The sequence below is a fragment of the Marmota monax genome, unplaced genomic scaffold (assembly GCF_021218885.2).
Source record: "Marmota monax isolate L192 unplaced genomic scaffold, Marmota_monax_Labrador192_F-V1.1 WCK01_AAM20220418_F8-fsc00125, whole genome shotgun sequence".
In the NCBI taxonomy this organism is placed as follows: domain Eukaryota; kingdom Metazoa; phylum Chordata; class Mammalia; order Rodentia; family Sciuridae; genus Marmota; species Marmota monax.
Window position 1 is genome coordinate 12,853,204 of NW_026695235.1, and position 20,651 is coordinate 12,873,854.

Below are 20,651 nucleotides of genomic sequence, written 5' to 3' on the forward strand. Positions count from 1 at the left end.
TTTTATGGGGCTTATGGCAGGAGGGGAAGGGCTTGGGACAGGAAGAATGATTTTTAGAGTCCCCTGTCCCACGGAGTTGGCAGGGGAACTGGCTGAGAGCCGGGCCTGGCCAGGAGGCCCCGCTGATGGACGGGCAGTTCCGTCAGTGCTGACTGATGTTTCTTTCACGGTGAGGGCTGCTTGGTGCTTTGTTCCTAAGTCACCGCCAGCGATCTGACAGTTCCCTTTTAAGCTGACTTTCAGGGAACTATTCTAACGACTACATGCAGGAGTGTACACAAAGAGGTCAATGCCAAGTCAAAAGGACCTGCTCCACCATCGCGGCCTGGCCCGGGCCAGAGGCACCTGCTCGGTTCCAGGCCTTCCCTAGAGAAAGGCCATTTCTCCTTCACGCACCGGAGGCCTTTGCTCCTTGCATCGCCCCGGGGGTCTTTGCAAGTATTTGCCGCAGCTCGCTCCAGCGCCGCCCGGAAGCGCCGCATTCCAGCCAGCAGGCGGCAGCACTGCGCACGCGCGCCGGAGAGGGCGGCGCTTCCGGGAGGCAGGCGCGGAACCCGGTGGATGCGGAGCGCGTTTCTGACCGGCGGCTAGCGCAACTGGACGGCTTCCGGGAGGCTCTTCCGTGTGTGCGGCGGCACGGGCAAGATGGGCAAAGTGAGGGGGCTGCGAGCCCGTGTGCACCAGGCCGCAGTGCGGCCCAAGGGGGAGGCTGCGCCCGGCGCCGCGCCCCCCGTCCCGCGCCCGGAGGTGACCCTGCCGCCCGCCTCGGCCGGTGTCGCGGGGGCAAAGGTGAGGCGGCCCGGGAGGGTCCGGGGCGGGCGCCGCGCGTGCGGCGGGCCGGGCAGCCTCCGGCCCTGCGGGGCTCCGGGGAGCGCGGCCGCCGCCTCGGGCGGGCCCCGGGCTGGGCGGGCCCCGGCGTTGCCAGGCCCGTCCGCATCTCCCCCTCCGGAGTGACCCGAAGGCCCCGTCCCCGGGCTCTCTGTTGGGTTGAGGTTCACGTGTTGACCTGGGAGCGCCTTTTCTGAGATCTTAGGTGCGGTCCCTTGGAGGGGTGAGTGCCGCGAGGGGAGGAGCAGGGAGGAGAAGGTCCGCTGAGCCTGGCCCCGGAGCAGAGGCCAGCTCCGGACGAGCTTCAGCAGCTTAGGGAGACCCTGTCTCAGAATTTAAAAGAAAAGAGGTCTGCGGACGAGGCTCGGTTGTGAGCATCCGTAGCTCCAGTCCTCCGGACCAAGATGTCAACAAACATGTCGTGAGCGGCCGAGCGGCAGGACTGTGTTCTAGCCCGGAACCGCACCGTCCTACGTGACCCTTACTGGAGATTCCGGGACCTTTGAGGCCCCTCAGTCACCCGCCGCCCGCCTGCGTCTTTCTCTAGATGCGCCTGTTCATACATGTGAAGTAGTACTGTAATGTACTGTGTGGCTTCTTTCTTTTTTGGGTCCAGTGGTTTACTGGGGATTGAACTCAGGGGAACTCCACACCACCAGGGAGCCACACCACCAGCCCTATTTTTCGTATTTTTATTTAGAGCCAGGGTCTCATTGAGTTGCTTAGCGCCTTGTTTTTCCTGAGGCTTTGTGCCTTCTTTCATTTACGTGTTCCTGAGGTTCATCCTTGAAGCATTCTTTTGGTAGTGTTTATTTCTTTATTCTTTTTAGGACCAATAATATTCCACGTACAGGCATCCCAAACATGCTGCACTTTGTCCATTAGTAAGTTTATGCTGTTCTGGTTTCCAGTTTTTAGCTGCCGTGAATTACACTCCTGTGAACACTCATGTACAGATATTTCTGTGGACCTATGGAGGGGAATTGCAGGGTCATATAGTAACTTTAGCTCTTTCAAAAAATTGCCAGATTGTTTACTTCAGTGGTTTCCCCATTTCGGGTCCCCACTGGCTGTCCCCACGTCCTTAACCCTTGGTATCTTCTCTGTTAGAAACTTGCTGTATGTGAAGTGGTCTCTTGTCATCGTTTGATTTGGATTTCTCCAAGGGCTAATGGTGATGAAGTTTTCATGAATTTGTTGGCTATTTGTGGAACTTTGGAGAAGTATCTGTTTATAGTCTTTTACCTGATTTTAATTTGGATTGTTTGTCCTTTAGTTGTTGAGTTATAAGAATTCATTGAATGTTCTGGGTAATATATCCCTATTAGATAAGTTTGCAGATTTTCTTTTCCAATTCTCTCTCTCTCTCTCTTTTTTTTTTTTTCCCCTCTGTTGATTCTGTTCTTGGAAGCACAAAAGTTTCTAGTTTTCATGGAAGTTCAGAGAGGCTTTATTCTTTGTTGCTTCTGCTTTTGATTCATCTAAGAAACTGTTGCTTTAGCCAAGACACAGATTTACATCTATGACTTTATAATTTATATTTCAGCTGTTAAACATTTTAGGTCTTTGGTCTAATTTAATTTCATGTGTGGTGTGAGGTTGGGTCCATTGAATCTCATTGTTAATTGTTTTCTTATTTTCCTTTTTGGATTATTCATGTGTAGAAATAGAGTTGAATTTTGCATATTGCTCTTGTATCTTGGAACCTTACTGAACTTGTTTATAATTTTTGTGGATTACTTAGGAATTTCTCTGTACAAGTTGTTCTCATCTATGAGAAGGTAGTTTTACTTTTTCCTTTCCAGTACAGATGCCTTTTATTTCTTTTACTTAATTGCTCTGGCTGGAACTCCAGGACATGCTTGTTACTGATCTGCGATGTTCTCTGTGGGTTTTCCATGGATGTTCTTAGTGGTTGATCTAAGGCTTACAACGGAGAAACAGGCTTCCAGTTTATACTAATTTCAGTGGCATGGGCTTTCCTCTGGTGGCTCTGCTCCTTCCACCCTCGTTGTGGTATTATTGTGGAAGGTGTGTCTGTGAGCGTCACAAGCCTAACTGTGAGTTATTGAATCACCCTTGTATTTACATGCCTGCCTTCCAGTGCTCCTGGTGGTGTTGTGGGTTTGAATTACTCTGTAACCATTTGCTTTCACCTTCAGAAACTTCTTAGCACTTCTTTTTTTGGGAAGGTGGGGGTACTGGGGGTTGAACTCAGGGGCACCCAACCACTGAGCCACATCCCTCCTATTTTGTATTTTATTTAGAGACAGGGTCTCACTGAGTTGCTTAGCGCTTTAGTTGTTTGCAGAGGCTGGCTTTGAACTCACAACCCTCCTGCCTCAGCCTCCCCAGCCACTGGGATTACAGGTGTGCACCACCATGCCCGGCCTTCTTAGCACTTCTTACAAGGAACAGATTCTCTGAGCCATGGTTGATCTAGGGATGTCTTCATTTTGCTTGTGTTTCTGAAGGATAGTTTTTCTGGACATGTTCTTGGTTGACATTTTAATCTTTTAGCACTGGAATGTGTGATTCCAGGCTTCCTGGCCTCTGTTGTTTCTGACGAGGAGTTTGCTGTTAGAATCATGTATAAGATGTGTCTTTTTTCTTTTATTGTTTTCCATATTTTTATTTGCCTTTGTCTTTGCCTTTAAGCTTTTTGATTGTGATGTGTCTTGGTGTATCTCTTTGCATTGTTCTCTTTGGAGTTCATTTATCATACTTGGTGTTCATTGAAGTGAATTCTTTCCAAAGTCCAGTTCAGCAGGCTTTCAGTCTGTCTGTCTGTCTGGCTTTCTTTCTTGACAGTCCTGGGGATTGAACCCAGGGATGCTTTACCACTGAGCTACACTCTCAGCCCTTTATTTTTTATCTTGTGACAGGGTCTCGCTGAGGTGCCCAGGAGAGGCTTGAGCTTGCATTCTGCTGCTCAGCTTCAGAGTCTGGATCACAGGGGTGCACCCCTGCTTCTGTTTTCCACCCTTATTTGGTTGAATATTTTTTCTGTCGGTCTCATCTCTCCTTCGAGGACTTGAGTCATATCTATGTTGATGTACATGGTGGTGTTTCATGCAGTTTCTGGGGCTTGGATCATGCTTTTCTGTACTGGGTGTATCATTTTGATGACGTCTGCTCGGTCATTTTGCTTGTTGTTCTGACTTGAACACGGGGAGCTCTATCTGTTCTCCCTGTCCGTGTGCAGCCTCTGATATTTTTTCTGTTTTGTATTTTGGCCAGGCCCTTGGGCTTAGTGTAAGCCCCCAGGTGTCAGAGATTCTTCTTCAGCCCTCTTGGCCTGCTGAGGTTCTGCCCTGGGCCCTGCATCTGTGGCTTGGAGATTGCTGTCACAGCTCAGGATGTTTACATTTTTGACCCTCCTGTGGCCGAGGACTGGTGGCCTGGGAATTCCCTCGGCTGATTGCCAGGAGGGTGCAGCCTGGGTGTGCTGAAGCCTCTGGTGGCCTGGTGGCCAGGAATGCTCATGCTGGCAGCTGCTCTGGGTCAGCAGGTGCTCTTTCAGGCTGTGCTCCAGTCCCTCTGCCATTGGGCCCCTGCTTTCTAGTGCCCCTGTCTGCTGTGACTGCAGCCTGGACCCTCTCTTGGCTGTGTCCAGAGGGCTCTTGGCGTCCCTGTCCCTGGCCTCTGTTAAACCTTGGCCCACTCTGTTTAGCTGGTGCTGCTGATCTCTGGGAGCCCGGAGGCCCTGTCCTCATCCTGCCAAGGTCTCTTTCCCTTCTTATGGTCTACCTCTTCTGGACAGGATCTCTGATGGGGCTTGAGGAGTAGGGCAGGAGCAGCATGAGTGTCTCTCAGGTGACACCCTGTCTCCTAGAGGGAAGTGGAAGGTGCTTTCTAGTCTCTCTTGGGCCTGCTGGTGAATTGGGCTGGGGCTGATCAGGACTGAGCAGCCTGCTTGGTGTGGAGCTTCTGTTCCAGGGTGGCCAGGGGTGGGAGCCTGGTTCTCTGGCCTGCCCTGCCTGGGCAGCATGGGACAGAGGAGGTGGGGGAGGGCACACTGGCACCTGCCCCTCCTTTCCACCGAGGTCCCAGCCCTAGATCCTGGGTCATTTCTGTGAGGTGAGGGTGGAGAGGGTTTGGCCAGAGGCCCCGTGAGGGGACAGTTTCCTGTGCTGAGATGGTTGCTGTGGGGAGTCTCTCTCACCCTACTGGCCTGTCCAGGCCACATCTCCCCTGTGGCTCTGGCTTTCCCCCTGTGCTAGCCAGGCTTGTGAGATTCTAGCAGCAGGTCAAATCCTGCTGGAAACAAGATTAACCTCAGGGAGAAGGAAGTGAGTTGAGTTGAGCAGGAAGCCGGAACATGACATGTGACGTCAGAGTGGGCCATGGAGCCTGAAAGTGTTTCTGAAAATGTTAGACACTGAGCCCAGTGAGAGGGAGGAGCGGTTACGACAGCACAGGGTACTGGGAGACTGAGTTGGGCGGGTCACTTGAGCCCAGGAGGCCACCTGTGCCACACAGTGAGACCTGGTCTCAAAAACAGCAGAAAGCAAAAAAAAAAAAAAAAAAAAAAAGGCATATTTGGAGGAAAAATTAACAAATAGAGCTTGGATATATGAAGAATGCAGTCATTGAACTTTAATTTGGAGTAGAGAGGGAAGCAGGATTATTAATTTCTACATTGATACTGTTTGCCTGTCCTTGAACAGCCAGACAGTATAAAGTCAGTATTCTATGTGTTAATCTCTGCAGCTGTGCAGTGATGAGATACAAAGTGGCACTCTGGGAAAGTGTCCCAGTATGGGTACAGACCTGGGCATGTGGTGATCCCGAGGGCACCCACCAGGCCCTCCCCTCCCAGGGGCCGCTCCCTCTCGGGCAGCCCTCTGACCTCTCCTCCTCCCTTGCCAACTTCCTCCGACCCTTGGGAGAAGCGCAGGTAGCTGTGGTCCTGCCCTGCCCCTGCTTGGCGCTGGCTGGTTCTGCCTTGCCTCCCTCCTGTCTCTGTCTCTGCCAGGTGGGGAGGCAACATTGACCTTAGGGCTTTTTGGATGGGGCAATGTAAGACACAGGGACAGGAGAAAAGCATTCTGGTTTGCTTAGAGCTAACACATGACATGGGAGCGCTGGTAAGGAAATAAAGATCCACAGGCAGAACCTAAGTGCTGTGTGCGTGTGCGCGTGCCTATGTGCTGGGGTTGAGCTCAGGGCCTGCCAGATACTAAGCACATGTGCTCTGCCATCCAGCTGCACCTCCAGTGCTTCTCCCCAGTGCTGCTGCCCTTGGTTGGCCAGAGGCAGTTGTGAGAAGTGACTAGATCATGTGGGAGGCTAAAGGAAGCCGAGAACTGTTTCCACAGGCTCTGTCTGTACAGAGCTCCAACCTCAGCTTCCCATCCCTGATGGTACAGCACAGGGCACACATTTTCTGTTTGGGTTTCATCTCTTCTTCTACCTGCCATCATCTTCAGTGCCCTTAGCTTCTGCAAGAGGGGAACCCTCCCTGGGGGTCATGGTGCGTCCCTGTAGAGGTCATGGAGCTTGGGTCTTGAAGGAGCCAGGTGGCATGGGTCCCTCCCCCTTCAGTGTGCTGGAAGTGACTTGGAGGGCAGAATCTCCTGTGAAGTGGGAGTGTGGTAGAAAGCCCGTGAGGGGCTGGAGGGAGCTGGCTCCTTGGTGAGGCTTTGCCCACTGAAGTTGCCCCTTGCAGTGTAGTCGGGAGGCGTAGCAGGAGCAGAGACTGCCTGTGGACGGAGGCAAAGTGGTGGCCTGGCACAGCCTGCTCTGGGGACAGGTACACCCAGGTCCTCCCTGGCAGAGAAGAGTGGGGACATGTTTCCCTCTCAAACCATGGAGCCAGCCTGATGTCTTCTTTCTTTTTGGGGGGCTAGGACTGGGCGTTCATCCACACTGACGTCTTTGCCAAGACCCAGATAGACCCCAGTGCTTTGGTGCAGAGACTGGAGCTGGACCAGACGAGCCTCGCCTCCCTCAGGAAAGGTGCGTGGCTGCCCCGGGAGGTGCAGGAGGGAGGGAGGGATCTGGGTGCCCTGTAGGTTACCCATGGTACCCGTACTGTTAAAAGATTTGTCTGAAGATGCTAAAGTAGAACAGTGATGGGAAGCACACACGGCCATTACCGCCTGCAGCAGACAGGTATGGAATTATCTTGAAGCGGTGCCAGACTCCATAGCATTTCATTCCTAAGCTCTTTAGTGTCTATTCTTAAGGGCTCTTAAATGAAGATGAACTTAGATAAATAGGCAGTATAGTTCCTCAATATTGCACACATATGACTACCGCTTCCTGACTGTCTCACGCAAATTCCTTGTACAAGTCAGGTGCTGGTGTGGGCTGCACATTGCCTCCCTCCGTCTCTGCTGTTCCTCTTGGCTGTTTTCATCATGTGGCAGCAGGCTGTTTTTATTGTCACATACCCCCTATTTTGGATTTTGCTAATTGCATTCTCCTGGTGTCTTTTGTTTCTGACCAAGTAGCCTTTTTAGCCCAAGCTTCTGTTTTGAGCTGTGGCTTGCAGGGTGGAGGGTGGCCTTGCCTGATGGTGCACATTTGGGAGGTGAGGCACTGGGCCTGGGGCTACCCACCACCACGTGTTCTGGAGAGAAGCCTCTTAGATGCCTAAGTGGTGTTCTCTGCCCTGGGATAGCAGAGCCCTGAGACCGGCAGTGGATGTGACTGGAACACAGCCCCTCTGGGCAGGGTTGTTTGCCCTGGTCTTTTTTTAACCCTCCCATTGTGCACTTTAATCTTCAGTGTTTAGGTAGCTGTCATTTTTGTTTTCTACTCTGACAGTCATTTTTTTAAAATATTTTGTTAGTTATTGGTGGACCTTTGTTTATTTTAATGTGGTGCTGAGAATTGAACCCAGTGTCTCACATGTGCTAGGCAAGTGCTCTACCACTGAGTCCAGCCCCAGCCCCTGACAGTCATTCTTTGTGGTCTCCCAGCACTCCATGGAATCTGTACATAATTTTCTTACCTCTTTGCCGGGTTTCTGTTCTTGCGACTAAAAGGCTCAGGGGTCACTCCAGTTAAACTGGGCTAACTGGGCTGCACGAAATAACTACACAAGAGACACAAATACCTTTTTCTTTGGGGTCGCTGTGACGGCTCCTCTGACCTTAAGGGTCCGCAGAAAGAGAGAGAGCAAGAGCACGCGCTGACCCCTTTTATTGAGGAGAAGCTATTCAAATGAGGCAAGGGGTCAGGTTTCAGGGGGCTGAGTCTATCTTCATGATGTCCACTGTCAGCAGGTTCACTGACACCTAGGTAGGCCACACCCAAGGGCACAGTAAGAGAAGGGGACACACACAAGGCACTTCCATGGAAGATTCCATCCTAAACAGGGCAAGGGGTTATATTACAAAGGAACAGGTGAGCGTAGCTCAACCCATGGGGCTGTAGCAAGACACACCCATGCACTAGACACTGACCCTCGCACCCAAGAAGGGTAGGGAAAGCTCTGCCATATTCCTGCGACTGAGCGCCTCAGCACCCAGCCGGGGAGTGTGACTCAGTCACGTGTAAGGTTGGTCTCCCCACACCTCTTGCTGGGTGAGTACACACACAGCTCCTGGGATTTTCCTGTGAGTTTTTGAGGTCTGCATCTATTGCTTGTGGGCAGCTCTTGTAAGCTGTAACTGCACTCAGGTGGGGTTGCATGTCAGTGGATCTCCAGGGGTCTCACCTGTTTTGTTGCTTTGGGTCTTTAGGATTGCTTGGGGACAGGTGTTTGAGTCTCCTGCTGTCCTTTCTGTCTTGGCTTCCTCCTGTTACAGAGTCTTAGGGCACATTCCCTGGAGTGGACAGCAGCTGTTGGCTTTGCTTCTGGGCTGCATCCTGTCCCCGTGGTTCCCTGACTGTGTTGCTAACCCACTCTTGGTGCCCCGGCCTGCAGTGTGAGCCAGGACTGCCTGAGGCTGGAGCCTAGGAGCTACGGTTGCTTCCATGACCTGTGTGTTCACTCATTCTCTGAAGGTTTGTCTGTGTTTGGGGCCACTTTGGTCAGTTTCCTTAGATTTGAATGAGTGCTTTATGTATTGTAGAGGCTAGCTCTTCATAGTTTTATGCAATTAACTTTTTGAGTGTTTAAATTTGCTGCAGAGAGTTGGCCACTTTGGCGGCCTGGTTGATTCTCTCCAGCAGCAGTTCCGGCCAGGTTTCTTTCCAGTCCCTTCCCTGTGTGTTGCTGCACTATTTAAAGCAACCCCTTCCCAACTGTGAAACAGGCTTTGTTGTATGTCAGGTGGACGTGAAGTTCACTTTCATTCCGACCCCTCTGCTTATTCAGCCTCGGTTCTCTTATGCAGAGAGATGGTCTTCTCATTTCTGTGCCGGGTGCTCTGAGATCCACTGGGCTCTGGAATTCCTGCCCCTGTAGTGTGTCCCTCTCGAGCTATCCTACACATTGGGGTGCACCTGCCCAACATGGTGTCCCTGGTCCTGCCAGAAAGGTCCATGGGGCGTAGGAGGGCCACTGGGCAGGAGAGAAATGCCTCTATTTACAGCATGTTCTCTGTGGCTCTGCAGCACCCTCCTGGGTGGACAGTAAGGCTTGTGGCTGAGTGTGAGGGAAATGTAGCCCTGAGCTCCCTGGATTCACTGGGCTCAGGCTGACCAAGCTCCACTGAGTTCTGGTCATCCATGACAAGTGCAGGGCTCTCCGCCATCTGTGGTTTTCAGGTCCTTGGCTGCTGACAATACTGCGCTGGTCTGAACCATCTCAGTGAGTTCGGGACACCTGACTTGAAGAGGCCTGAGTGCCCACCTGCTGAGAGAATGGCTCTGTGCAGGCACCAGCATCACCAGGCACCCTTAGCATGCATAGCACCAGTCCTGCCTCAGGGCTCCCAACCTTGTTTTTCATACTCTTCAGGGACCCTGAGGCTGGGATTCTCCTCAGAGCCCCTCCCACCTCCCAGTGTCCTGGACAGATCCTGAGCCCCATGGAGTCCTCTGGATTTGTCTGAACTATGCACAACTGGGTCGTCTTGGTTCCCTGGTGGAGAGGTCCTTGCAGCCACCAAGGCTCATTACGTATCTAGGAAGTAGCAGCCCTGCCCTGCAGAGAGGGGGCGTGGGAACTTGCATTCGCTTGGGGTCACCTTGTCTTTCATACTGAATTGAGGTGTTTCAGACAGTTCTAGGTCACCATAGCTGAGACAGGTGGCATTGGCTTCCTAAGCCTGGAAGACAGCAACCACAAATGTCACTTTCCAGGAGTAAACCCAGAGAGGTACTTCCTTACTTTTCTAAGGACATCAGGGTGCAAAAGAGGCCCCCCTTTTATAAAAACGTTTTTTTTTTTTTTCTTAGTAGTTGTTGAAGCTTTATTTTATTTGTATGCAGTGCTGAGAATCCAGTCCTCACACATGCTAGGCAAGTGCTCTACCACTGAGCCACAACCCCAGCCCCAAAGGAGCCCTATCTACACCTATGACAGCCCTGGGGTGGGACTACAGGAACCCTTGAGCATGTCAGAGAGTGTCAGAGCAGTGACTGTGTTTTGGCATGGGATAGGAGCCTTGGGTATGGTTGAGGGGCTCAGGGCTGTGCTCCCCTCCAGCCAGTGGCTTTGGCTAGACACCTGATGATTCTTCCCTCTGTTGGGCTTCTCCTCTATTGGAGATGGTCATGGCATTTACCTCTTAAGTTCTGCTGATTATTGAGGCTAAGATGAGTTAATTGTTGTGAAGTGGTCCTTGCCATTGGCAAGCGGGCGGTGATCCTGTTCTGTGGATGAGACTGGCTAGTAGAGAGGAGAGGGCTTTGTGACTGCCCAGTGGGGCCAGGCCTAACTGTTGCTCACAACTCCTGTGATCAAGGGCACTGTCCACCCTCGGTCCTGTGGTCCATAAGGTGGTGACAGACCTGCCTCATAGCTGCTGGGGTTACCTGTGTATCCAGAAAGGCCCAGACACGGTCAGCAAATGCTGGTTCCCTGCTCCTCTGGGGAGGACCCAGGGAGGCAGACGACCAGGCCAGGTGGTTCCGGAGGAATCTGAATCCTTATGCTCACCTGAACTGTGTACTCACTGTGGATAGGTCACAAAAGCCTGTGGGTCCTGGAGCTTTGCTGCCACTGCACCCTGCCTGGCAGTGACCTCCTTCAACCCTGTCTGGTCTTCCCTGTCCTCTGCCTAGCTCCTGTGGCTCAGCTGGTTCCCCCGTCTCCTCCATGGCAGAAGTGCTTTCGAGGGCTAGCTGACAGCCAGCCAGCCAAAGCCTTGGAGGTCATGCTGCACAGCGTCCTTTGGAGAGTGCATATATATAATGCCTTCAGTAAGGGTCAGGCGCTGCGTCCTCACAAGCTCTGCTAGTGTGGTCTGTGTCTGTGGCTCCCTTAGCCCATTCAGCGTGGGCGGCTGAACTAAGGTGACCCGTGTGAATTTGGGGTGACACAAAGTAAAACAGACATGAATTACCTTTACACAAGCTTCAGGATGGCTTTCCCTGACTCTTGGCCTCAAGCTCCCCAAAAGGGAGAGCAAGAAAAAGTCACTAGAGGTTGACGAGAGAGAGACAGGGGCACATTCAGAAGTGAGCTTTTATTTGGGGGGGGGGGGGGACGCTATTCTTAGAAAAAGGGCAGAAGGGGTAGGATTACAAGGGAGCAGGTGAGTGTAACTCAACCCTAGCTGGTATGCCTATACCTGAAGCCACGCCTTGCTATCTGAGCTGGGACAAGGCCTAAGTCACTACCAGAGCCCCCTGCATCAAGACTGGAAGGTGTTTGTTCAGAGGGGCTTCCCACACTGTAGCCCACCCTTGAGGGTTACAAGGGCTGGAGTTCTAGACTGGTATCCTGGTGTGGGGAGTGGGGCTCCGCATTCCTGAGGTCCTGATTCTGCCTGGGTGTCCGGGAGGATTCGGGGGAAGTTGCCCCTGACTGCAGTGCCACCCAGCCCAGCCACACTGGTCCTTGGGGGATCCTGAGATGCCTTTCAGGGCCTTTGTACAGTGCAGCTCATCTCCTGGGAATTGCCTCTGGCTGACTACAGCTGGGCCCCAGGGCTCTGGTGCATGCCCTCCCTCTCCCACCCTGGGCCATGTAGGTGACTGTTGGACCTAACAGCATTCTGACGGAAGGTGGCAGGCTGACTCTTCCTCTGTCCTGAGGGCCAGCTTGGTGGCTGGAGCGTGAGAGTGCTGGCCCCACAGGGTGAGCCCTACAGACCTTCAAGTAGGCAGTCCCCATGGGTGTGGAGGGGCCCCTTTTCTTGGCTGAGGTATCCAGAGGTCCCTGGGGCAATAGGCTGTGCCTCTCCTTACCACGTGTCTCCCTCTTTCCCAGACCCCCTTCCATTTTTGGTGTTCATCACCTCTGTTCCTAACGGTCAGGGCCTGGTCCCAGCAGGTGTGGGTGTTCATGGCTGCCTACTCCCTTGGCCGAGCCGTGTGGGTGCAGGTTGTGCACAGGACTGCATCCCTGGCTTGGCCACCATTTAGTGCCCTGCTGGGCTGCCTGCATTAGCATAGCACTTTCCCCACACGCCCTCCTTGCCTGGGTGCAGTCAGAGATGGCAGAATCCTGTGCACCTCTGTCTGGCACGGCTGGAGGAGGGAGGATGGCGACTGCCATGGGCTCCTCACATGCACACATGGGCTCCTCACTGCCTGCCAGGCTGCGCCTGCTCCCCGGAAGGTGGCTGGCCTGACTCCTGTGGGAGCATGACTGCTGGCGTCTTCGTGTTTCTGCTGGAACCTTGGGGGCCAGCCAGCCTGGGATCCCTTTCTGCCCCTCAGCTTCCCTCTGCGCCCGTGCAGTCAGCCTGTTACAGGCAGGGGCTCTGTGCTGTCTGCCGGGATCTGCTGGGCTCTGCAGCCAGCAATGTGTGGCTCCTCCTTGGGGGGAGGGTGTGGGTGTGAGCTGAGGCTGACCCAGAGCATCCCCCCTCAGTCAGCCTCCACCCCTAAGGACCCTCCGCCCCCTACCAGAGTAGCCTTGGTCTTTGGGCCAGGGCCTGTGCTGGAAGAGGCTTCGCCTTGGACCACGTGTGAAGTGGCTTCTCTCTGAGAGGGGGTGGAGGGGGTGTGGAGGGTCTAGGGAGTCCCTGCCCCCTGTGCCCCTCCCTCAGTCAGCCTGTGCACCACACTCCAGCCTATCAGATGGCCGTGGTGCCCTTGTCTGATGACTTTGGGCATGAAGCTCATCTCCAAGCAGAAGGCAGGATGTGTGAGCATCCCCCTCCCCTGTGGATGTGATCTGCTCTTGAGTCTCCTGTGAGGCTGTGGTCCCTCCTCTGTGTGGTGCTCTGTCCAGCAGAGGGCAGCAAAACTGTTTCCTTTTAGAGCAGCCTAGCTGAAGGGCAGTCCTGGGTGGAGACATGCAGGGACCTCCGGTCTGGACAGTTAGCTCCTCACGCTGCCTGGAACCTGGGGAGGTTTGCAGGGTTATCTTAGGCATTGTTTTAAAAGACAGCTGTGATGGCAGCTGTGACAGAAGCCTCCCTGTGAGAAGCTCCTTGTCGAGACACTGGGCCCGGCAGGGTGCCCGACTAGCTCAGGGAGTGTTTCTGTGTGGCCCTTGCCAGTGGCATTCCTTAGGTCTGCTGTCACAGTTGCACAGGGCAGTGCCAGAGTGTTCATCTTGGCCCCAATGTGATTAGGAGCCAGAGTGGAGCCAGCTGGCTGGGCTCTGTCCTGCCCACCACTTCCTTCCCGGCAGTCTGAGCTTTCTTTGGCCATTTGTCATCCTCATGGTGCCATGGGACCCTGTGAGCTCTTCTGTAGGGGCCAGCACAGGCAGGTGACAAGGCAAGGCTGTGCCTGTGATGCTTATGACCCCCACACTCCCTGTCCTGCACATGGTGGTAACTGTCACCTGCTCCAGACAGCACAGTGGACTAGAGCCGCCTGCTGGGCTTAAAGGCCTTATGAACAGTTTTGGGAGTCCCTGCCTCCTGCGCCCCTCCCTCAGTCAGCCTGTGCACCACACTCTAGCCTATCAGATGGCCGTGGTGCTCTTGTCTGCTGACTTTGGGCATGAAGCTCATCTCCAAGCAGAAGGCAGGATGTGTAAGCGTCCGGAGGATGTGATCTGCTCTTGAGTGTCCTGTGAGGCAGCAGTAGGAGGACATGCCGAGGAGCTGGTTGGGCTCACCCCCTCCTGAGCCACCTCAGTGCTCCCTGTGCTCCGCAGCTGGTGAAGGGATCGTGTGGGATGTCCACCTGGGCACAGAGGGGACTCCTCGCCTGCTGGTGGTGGTGACAGCCTCGACTGTGAAGGCCAGGGTTCTGCAGTGGCGGCCTCTCCAGCAAGGGAGGCAGGAGGGGCTAGAGAATGCTGGCCGTCTGGCTCTGGGGGCCAGAGGGGTCTCAGAGGAGGCGGGACAGCTGGCGTGCCCCGTCAGCCTGTCCTGCTCCAGATGTGGAGCCAGCCCTGGGGTCACTCTGCTCAGTGCTCCTCATGCTGTACCTGTGGCAGAGACATGGCCACTAGAGTCCTGATTCCTCTGAAAATCACTCGTGTAGAAGATGACGTTTAGCGGTGAGGAAACAGCACTTGCATTATCAGGAAGTCGACGCCTGGTCTCATCTGATGTGGCCTCTGGACCGGGCCCTGTCTCTGGCCTGCTCACCAGCCTGTTCAGAGCTGTGGCGCCCTGCCCTTTCAGGAGGCAGCCAGTGCCTAGCAGTCATTGGGACCCTGACTAAGCTTTGTCCCACGGGTTCTCTGGCCACAGGGAAGGAGAGGTGTCTGGTTAGAGCTACCTTCTGTGGGCGAGATGTTAGTCATTTCTGGAACTTTCTGTCAGGGACATGGGCCTGACCTGTCGGTTCTTCATGACGAGCTCAGAGACTGCATCCTCCTTTCTTTGTGGCTCTGTCTCCAGCTGATTCATAGTTGTGCTCCTGAGGAAGCGGATGCTGTCTTGAATGGTGGCCCTTTGGTTGGGGTGGCTGTAGCTGTTGGAAGTCCTCAGCACGTCCCTGCTGGGGTGGAGCTTGGCTGGCAGGGTGCACAGAGCCCGCCGCTGGGTGGCTGGGCCGATGGGGGGCCTGTTGCTGATGAATGCAGATGACTGCCTCTGGGTCCAGTGGACGCTGTCCTGAGCCTGCTGGGCCTGCCCTTGACCTGTCAGCTTCCCTCTTGTGTCTTTACCATGGGTATTTTCCAAACCCTCATGCAGTTGCCATGCAGGACCCGTGAGGCTGGTTGTTCTGGGTGTGCTGCAGATTGTCCTCTGAGCCCAGCCCTCCCAGACAACAGTACAGAGGGATGCTGTGTGCATGCCTGGCTGTGGGCTTCCCTCCATGTGGCTGGTTGCCAGGCAGCTGTGGGTCAGGCACCTCAAGCCGCGTGGCATTAGAGCAGGTTGGTGTGGGTGTGCGGTTCCTCCCCATGCTGGGTTCTGCACACATGCTGGTTCCAGGCTGTGCTGCTGTGTGGTGCATGGCAGGCAGGTCTTCAGGGACATCCTGAGGAACTTCTTGGGATGGACTCCAGTTGTGGGAAGCACCGTGGATTTCACCTGTGTTCTTTGTGCGCCTGAGCAGCAAGTAGACCACAGCACAGGGCCTGGCACCGTCCCCGTGGGCCTGGCTGCAGGGAGTCTGTGTTCTGAGCAGAAGAATGAATGAAGTTGTAGTTGGGCTGATGCTCCCCCAGAAAGATGGGTAGTTGAAGCAGATGCAGAGGTGGCCCCAGAACTGCTGTAACAAGGCTGACCTGCGCTGCTTGAGGTCAGTGCTGCTGGCCACAGTGAGGTGACGGGGCACTTCCTGTTCCAGTGCCTTATTTCTTCTCCTTGCGCAGGTCAGTGTGGCTGGCAGGCTGCCCTTTGCCTCGGTGGCTGTGTGCACTTAGCTTAAGGGTACTAGGTGTCTGGTTGAATTTACTTAATTCCAGTAATCTGTAGGTCTTTCTTGGGGTTTTCTTCATACACAGCGATGTCATATATGTGAATGATGACAGTTTTATTTCTTTCCTTTTCTCTCTCTTTTTTCCTTCTTTTGTGGTATAGGGGGTTGAACCCTGGGGGCATTTTATCACTGAACTTTATCCCTAGTCCTTTTTATTTTGAGACAGGACTTGATAAATTGCCTATGCTGGCCTCAAACTTGCCATCCTGCTGCCTCAGTCTCTCTGGTGGCTGGGATTACAGACGTGTGCCACTATGTCTGGCTCAGCTCTTCCCATTTATATCCCTTTATGTGTTTTTCCTGCCGTGCTGACTTGACTGGTAGTGGAGTGAAGGCTCCAGCTCACAGCTGGCGTGCTGCTGGGGAGTCCTGGGCTCCTGCCATGCATGCCTGTGGGTCATCAGAAGTCTCTTCTGTGCCCACTGAGACCGTGGGGTATCGAGTCCTCATTTGTCTTTTGTATCAGCTCTGTGATCTTGTATCCCATAGTGGACTGCAGAAAGAGGTGGGAGGGCACCTGGGGCTTGGTCATCTTCTCCATGGCCGCCCTTCGGTCTGGGCAGATGTGGAGCCCTCACCCGGCAACATCCAGGAGGAGGCTGATGCTGGCTGTGGATCAGGGCTACCTAAGATGGCGATTTGGAAAGCTCTGCATGTCAGCCAGTCTTGTCCACCATGGAAGCTTGTCTGTGGTTCTGAAAGCCCACCTGGGCTCCTGAGGGAAGGTGCTTGTGGGATGAGCCCTTTACCTCGTCTCAGACCCAGGAGAAGATGATGGGGACAGAATGGGCAGAGGTGGGAGAGAGGGTCGGCATGGGGAGCAGGACGGGAGTGGAGCTGCCCATGTGGACTACTGTCCAAGGCCTCCCAGCTCTGGGAACTGCATGTGGTCTCTGTTGTGAGTCAGTCAGAGGGTTTGGAGTCCCCCCTTGACCTGCAGCATGGTTCAGGCACCTGAGAACTCATCCTGGGAGAGGTTTCTTTCCAACAGAAAGGGTGCTTTGAGCCAGGAAACCTGGTGCTGTGTGTTTTAGAAAATGTGCTGATGGAGCTCTATGGTTAATAATCTTGCCAGTTTTCTTCCAGGGCATTATCTCTGATTTTGGTAGTTTGTCCTCAGTGTTTAAAAATGCCTTTGGGTTTTTCTTTATTACAGAGGTACAGAGGAGACTAGGAAGCAGAAAGACAAGGTGCAGCTCAGAGGCATCCCTGTTCCTCTGGTGCTGGGCTTGTCCTGAAGCACTACCTCCTGGTAATGTCCTGGGGAGTGGCTTTGAACTCTTGATCCTCCTGCCTGTCCCACAGCGTTCCTCTTGGAGGTGCAGAGGTTCTGTTGGTTGTGTGATGTGATTGTCAGTGTGGGATTGTCTTTGTGTGCACATCTTTGTGAACAGAAGCTTACATATTTGGAGGTACAACCATAGTGGGGTTTTGCTGAGTTGAAGTTTAGGACATCGGATGTTGCCACGTGGCCTTTTGGAAATGCTGCCCTTAGGAGTCCTGTTCACAGTGCCCCTCTAGTACATGCCCGTTGGGTCCAGACCTGGGCCCTGCTAGGATGGAGAGAGGACAATGGTTTCTATCTTACAAGATGCGCAGTTCTTTTTTTTGGTGTGGGGGGGTACCAGGAATTGAACTCGGGCACTCTACCACTGAGCCACTTCCCCAGCTCTTTTTGTATTTCATTTATTTATTTATTTAAATTTTTTTTTTAAAGAGAGAGATTTTTTTAATATTTTTTAGTTCTCGGCGGACACAACATCTTTGTTTGTATGTGGTGCTGAGGATCGAACCCGGGCCGCACGCACGCCAGGAGAGCGCGCTACCGCTTGAGCCACATCCCCAGCCCCTTTTTTTGTATTTCATTTAGAGACAGGGTCTCACTCAGTTGCTTACCTCCTCACTTTTGCTGAGGCTGGCTCTGAACTCATGATCCTCCTGCCTCAGCCTCATGAGCCGCTGGGATTATAGTCGTGCACCACTGCTCCCGGCAAGATGTGCAGTTGTTTTTTTATTTTTTTATTTTTTAGTTGTTGATAGACCTTTATTTTATTTATATGTGGTGCTGAGACTCGAACCCAGTGCCTCACACATGCCAGGCAAGTGCGCTACCACTGGGCCACAGGCGCAGCCCAAGATGTGCAGTTCCTTATGACAGGTTCCACAGGCCAGTGTTCCTCAGTTGCTGCCTGATTTTTGTTTTTGTTTTGTTTTTAACATTTACTTTATAGTTGTAATTGGACACAATGCCTTTATTTTAATGTGGTGCTAAGGACCTGCCACTGAGCCAAAACCCCAGCCCCAGCTGCTGCCCGTTTGTGCCTTTTTCCTGCCCCCATGTAGGCTTTTAGTTTTTTTCTTATTAATGTGAAAAAGCTGCTTATGTAGTAAGAAAGGGTCCTGTTTTATTTTCTGCAGATGATATCCCCCCACTAGTAGTTCCTTTTGAATTTGTTTATGTAATTTTTATTTTTTTACCTTGTGAAGATTTTAAATTTCATCATGGTAAGATTTGTTGTTGTTTGGTGTGCATGTGTGTTGTAACTCCTCTGTTGTTGTTTTAACTTTTTTTTTGGCGGCATGGTCTCTATATTGCTCAGATCAGACTTGTACCTGTGATCCTCCTGCCTCAGCCTCTCCAGTAGTGGGAGTTACAGGGGAGGCCACCACACTGGCTTTTGTCGTGCTTTTAAGTTATCTCTCATATCCATGTGCACCTTCCGTCAGGCCTGTCCTGGTGTCCAGAGTGAGGCTGTGACCCCCACCCTTTCACTGTGCTAGAGCTGCCTTTGCTGGAGGTCGTGGTGAAATGTGCCCAGGCCTGTGTGAGATGGGGAGCGGAGATTGACACTGTTGCAGAGAAGCCAGGTGCACAGACTTTCCTGGTAGCTCTGTAGAGTGGGGGATCACAGGGGCCTGGTGTGCTCCGTGCAGCTGAGCAATGTGCTGTGGCGTGGTGTGGCTCCTTGGAGCAGCTGGTGTTCACAAGGGGGTTCGGGGGTGTTGCCTCCAGGAGGACTGCTGGCAGCATCTCACCTTCACTCTTCCTGTTGAGGGTCCTCAGAGCCACCTGTCCTCTCTGGGCTGGGAGCTCTTGGCCATGCCACGGGGACTGCCGGCCAAGTGGGCTCTGGTGACCAAGGCCATTGCAGGGAGCTGTGGTGTGGCAGCAGAGTTGTTTACAGCCACTTGCAAGGCAGGGCCATGGTGGGTGTTTCTAGGATCAAGGTCAGAGAGGTTATTTCAAGAACCACCCTCCCCTAGTGCTGTCATCAGCTGGAGCCCTCTGGAGGGGGCTCTGGAAACCCCAGTGACTTTGGACAGTCATGGCCTTGGCCGCCCAGCTGCCTTCTTGAGCCATGCCCCCTCTTCAGGTGGGCCCCTGTCAACTGCCTTCTGGGCCCTCATGAGGCTTCAGAGAGGAGTTGTGGTGTGCGGTGTGGCCCAGGCCTGGTGTCCTGTGAGAGTTCAGTCTGTGCCCACTCTGACTCATCTCAGCTGTGCATCTGTGTGGTCACCAGGAGGCGCTGGTGCGCTGAATTTCAGCCCAGGGTAGACACTGGCACAGACTGCAAACAGTGCCTGCTCTAAGCAAGGCTCGTCCTCCTTAACCTTCTTGGCTAGTCAGCAGCAGTCATCATGATCAGCCCCAGAGTTTCTGTTGCGGGGTGATCCATCAGTTCTCCTCAACATTTCCCCTACACTGAGACTGGTCCTGGGCTTGGGCAGCATTGGGCAGTCCTAGCTGATCCCTGCCAGGTGCTAGATGTCTTGGGCTGTTGAGAGATGATCCTCCCAGGGAGGGGCAGGGAGGTCATTTTAGAGCCATTGAGGGAATGACTGGCCCCTCACTGGCTAGGGTTCTGCAGGGTTTGGTTTAATGGAGATGTTGTGATTCGGATGTTAAATGTCCCCAAAAGCTCATACATAAAGGCTTGGTCCCCAGCTGATGGTGCTGTTGGGAGCTGGTAGAGACTAGAGGAGGTGGACCTGATGGCAAGAAGCCAATCACTGGGGGCGTGCCCTTGAAAGGATGTTGGAGACCTCCTCCTCTCCGCCCCCCCCCTTTTAAATATTTTTTTAGTTGTAGATGGACACAATATCTTTATGTTATGTATTTATTTCTATGTGGTGCTGAGAATCGAACCCAGGGCCCACACATAGGAGACAAGTGCTCCACCACTGAGCTCCAGCTCCAGCCCAGCTTCCTCCTCCATCCTTCCTGCTGCCACAAGGTGACAGCTGTGCTCCTGCACACACATGCTGCCGTGATGGTCCACTTGCCGTAGGCCCAAAGTGAAGGGCACGGATCATGACTAGAGCCTCTGAATCTGTGAGCCAAAATAAGTCTTTTCTCCTTTAAGCCATTATTTCAAATATTTTGTCTTGGCAGAATGGACAGCTGACACACACTGGGAACTTGGCTTCTCTGGCATGGTGTGGTGTGGACTGAGCAGCCAGAAGGACCCGGTGGAGCTCTGGGCCTCTGTGCAGAGGTGGCCTGGCATACATGCAGGGTGCAGGCTATGAGGCTGGGCTCCCAGCACTCGGTTGACTGCTCATGCTGGCTTGATTTGCTACAGTTCTGGGGCGTTTTGCTCGTCCTTGAGAATAAGCTGTGTTGGGTCAGATGGTGCTTTAGATTGGGCCAGGCCTGCCTGGACTCTTGGCACTGCTCCGAGTTCTGATTCTCTAGTAAAGAAGCTCAGGCTGGGATGATGTGCCCTGCGAGGCTGTCACCTTGTCCCTCTTCGGAAGTGTTGCTGGTCATGGACATGGTCAGGACAGGGCCTGCACCCCAGCTTCTGCTTCTGCTGCAGTTGCTCCACAGAGTGGCCTGTGCTTGGCAGCAGCCACTAGTCAGTTTGCTTGTTTTGTGTGCCTTGTTCAGAGCTCAGACATCAAATAGCCCAGCTGACGTCACACAAGGCCCCTTGTCTTCATGGTGGGGTGTACACACCTGCCCTATTGCTGAG

At 53.4% G+C, this 20,651-nt stretch overlaps 1 protein-coding gene across 2 annotated transcripts in view; it reads left to right on the forward strand.

Moving 5' to 3' along the window:
- The first annotated feature begins 560 nt into the window (after window positions 1-560).
- Window positions 561-20,651, forward strand: part of Slx9 (SLX9 ribosome biogenesis factor) — a 37,210-nt gene continuing 17,119 nt past the window's right edge. Inside the window, exons 1-2 of one of the 2 annotated variants that reach the window (XM_046439021.2) lie at window positions 561-789; window positions 6,681-6,789. In XM_046439021.2, the coding sequence (XP_046294977.1) occupies window positions 646-789; window positions 6,681-6,789 (253 nt within the window). In that variant the 5' untranslated portion in view covers window positions 561-645. The remainder of the gene's footprint in view (window positions 790-6,680; window positions 6,790-20,651) is intronic. The other variant, XM_046439020.2, reaches the window with a different exon arrangement.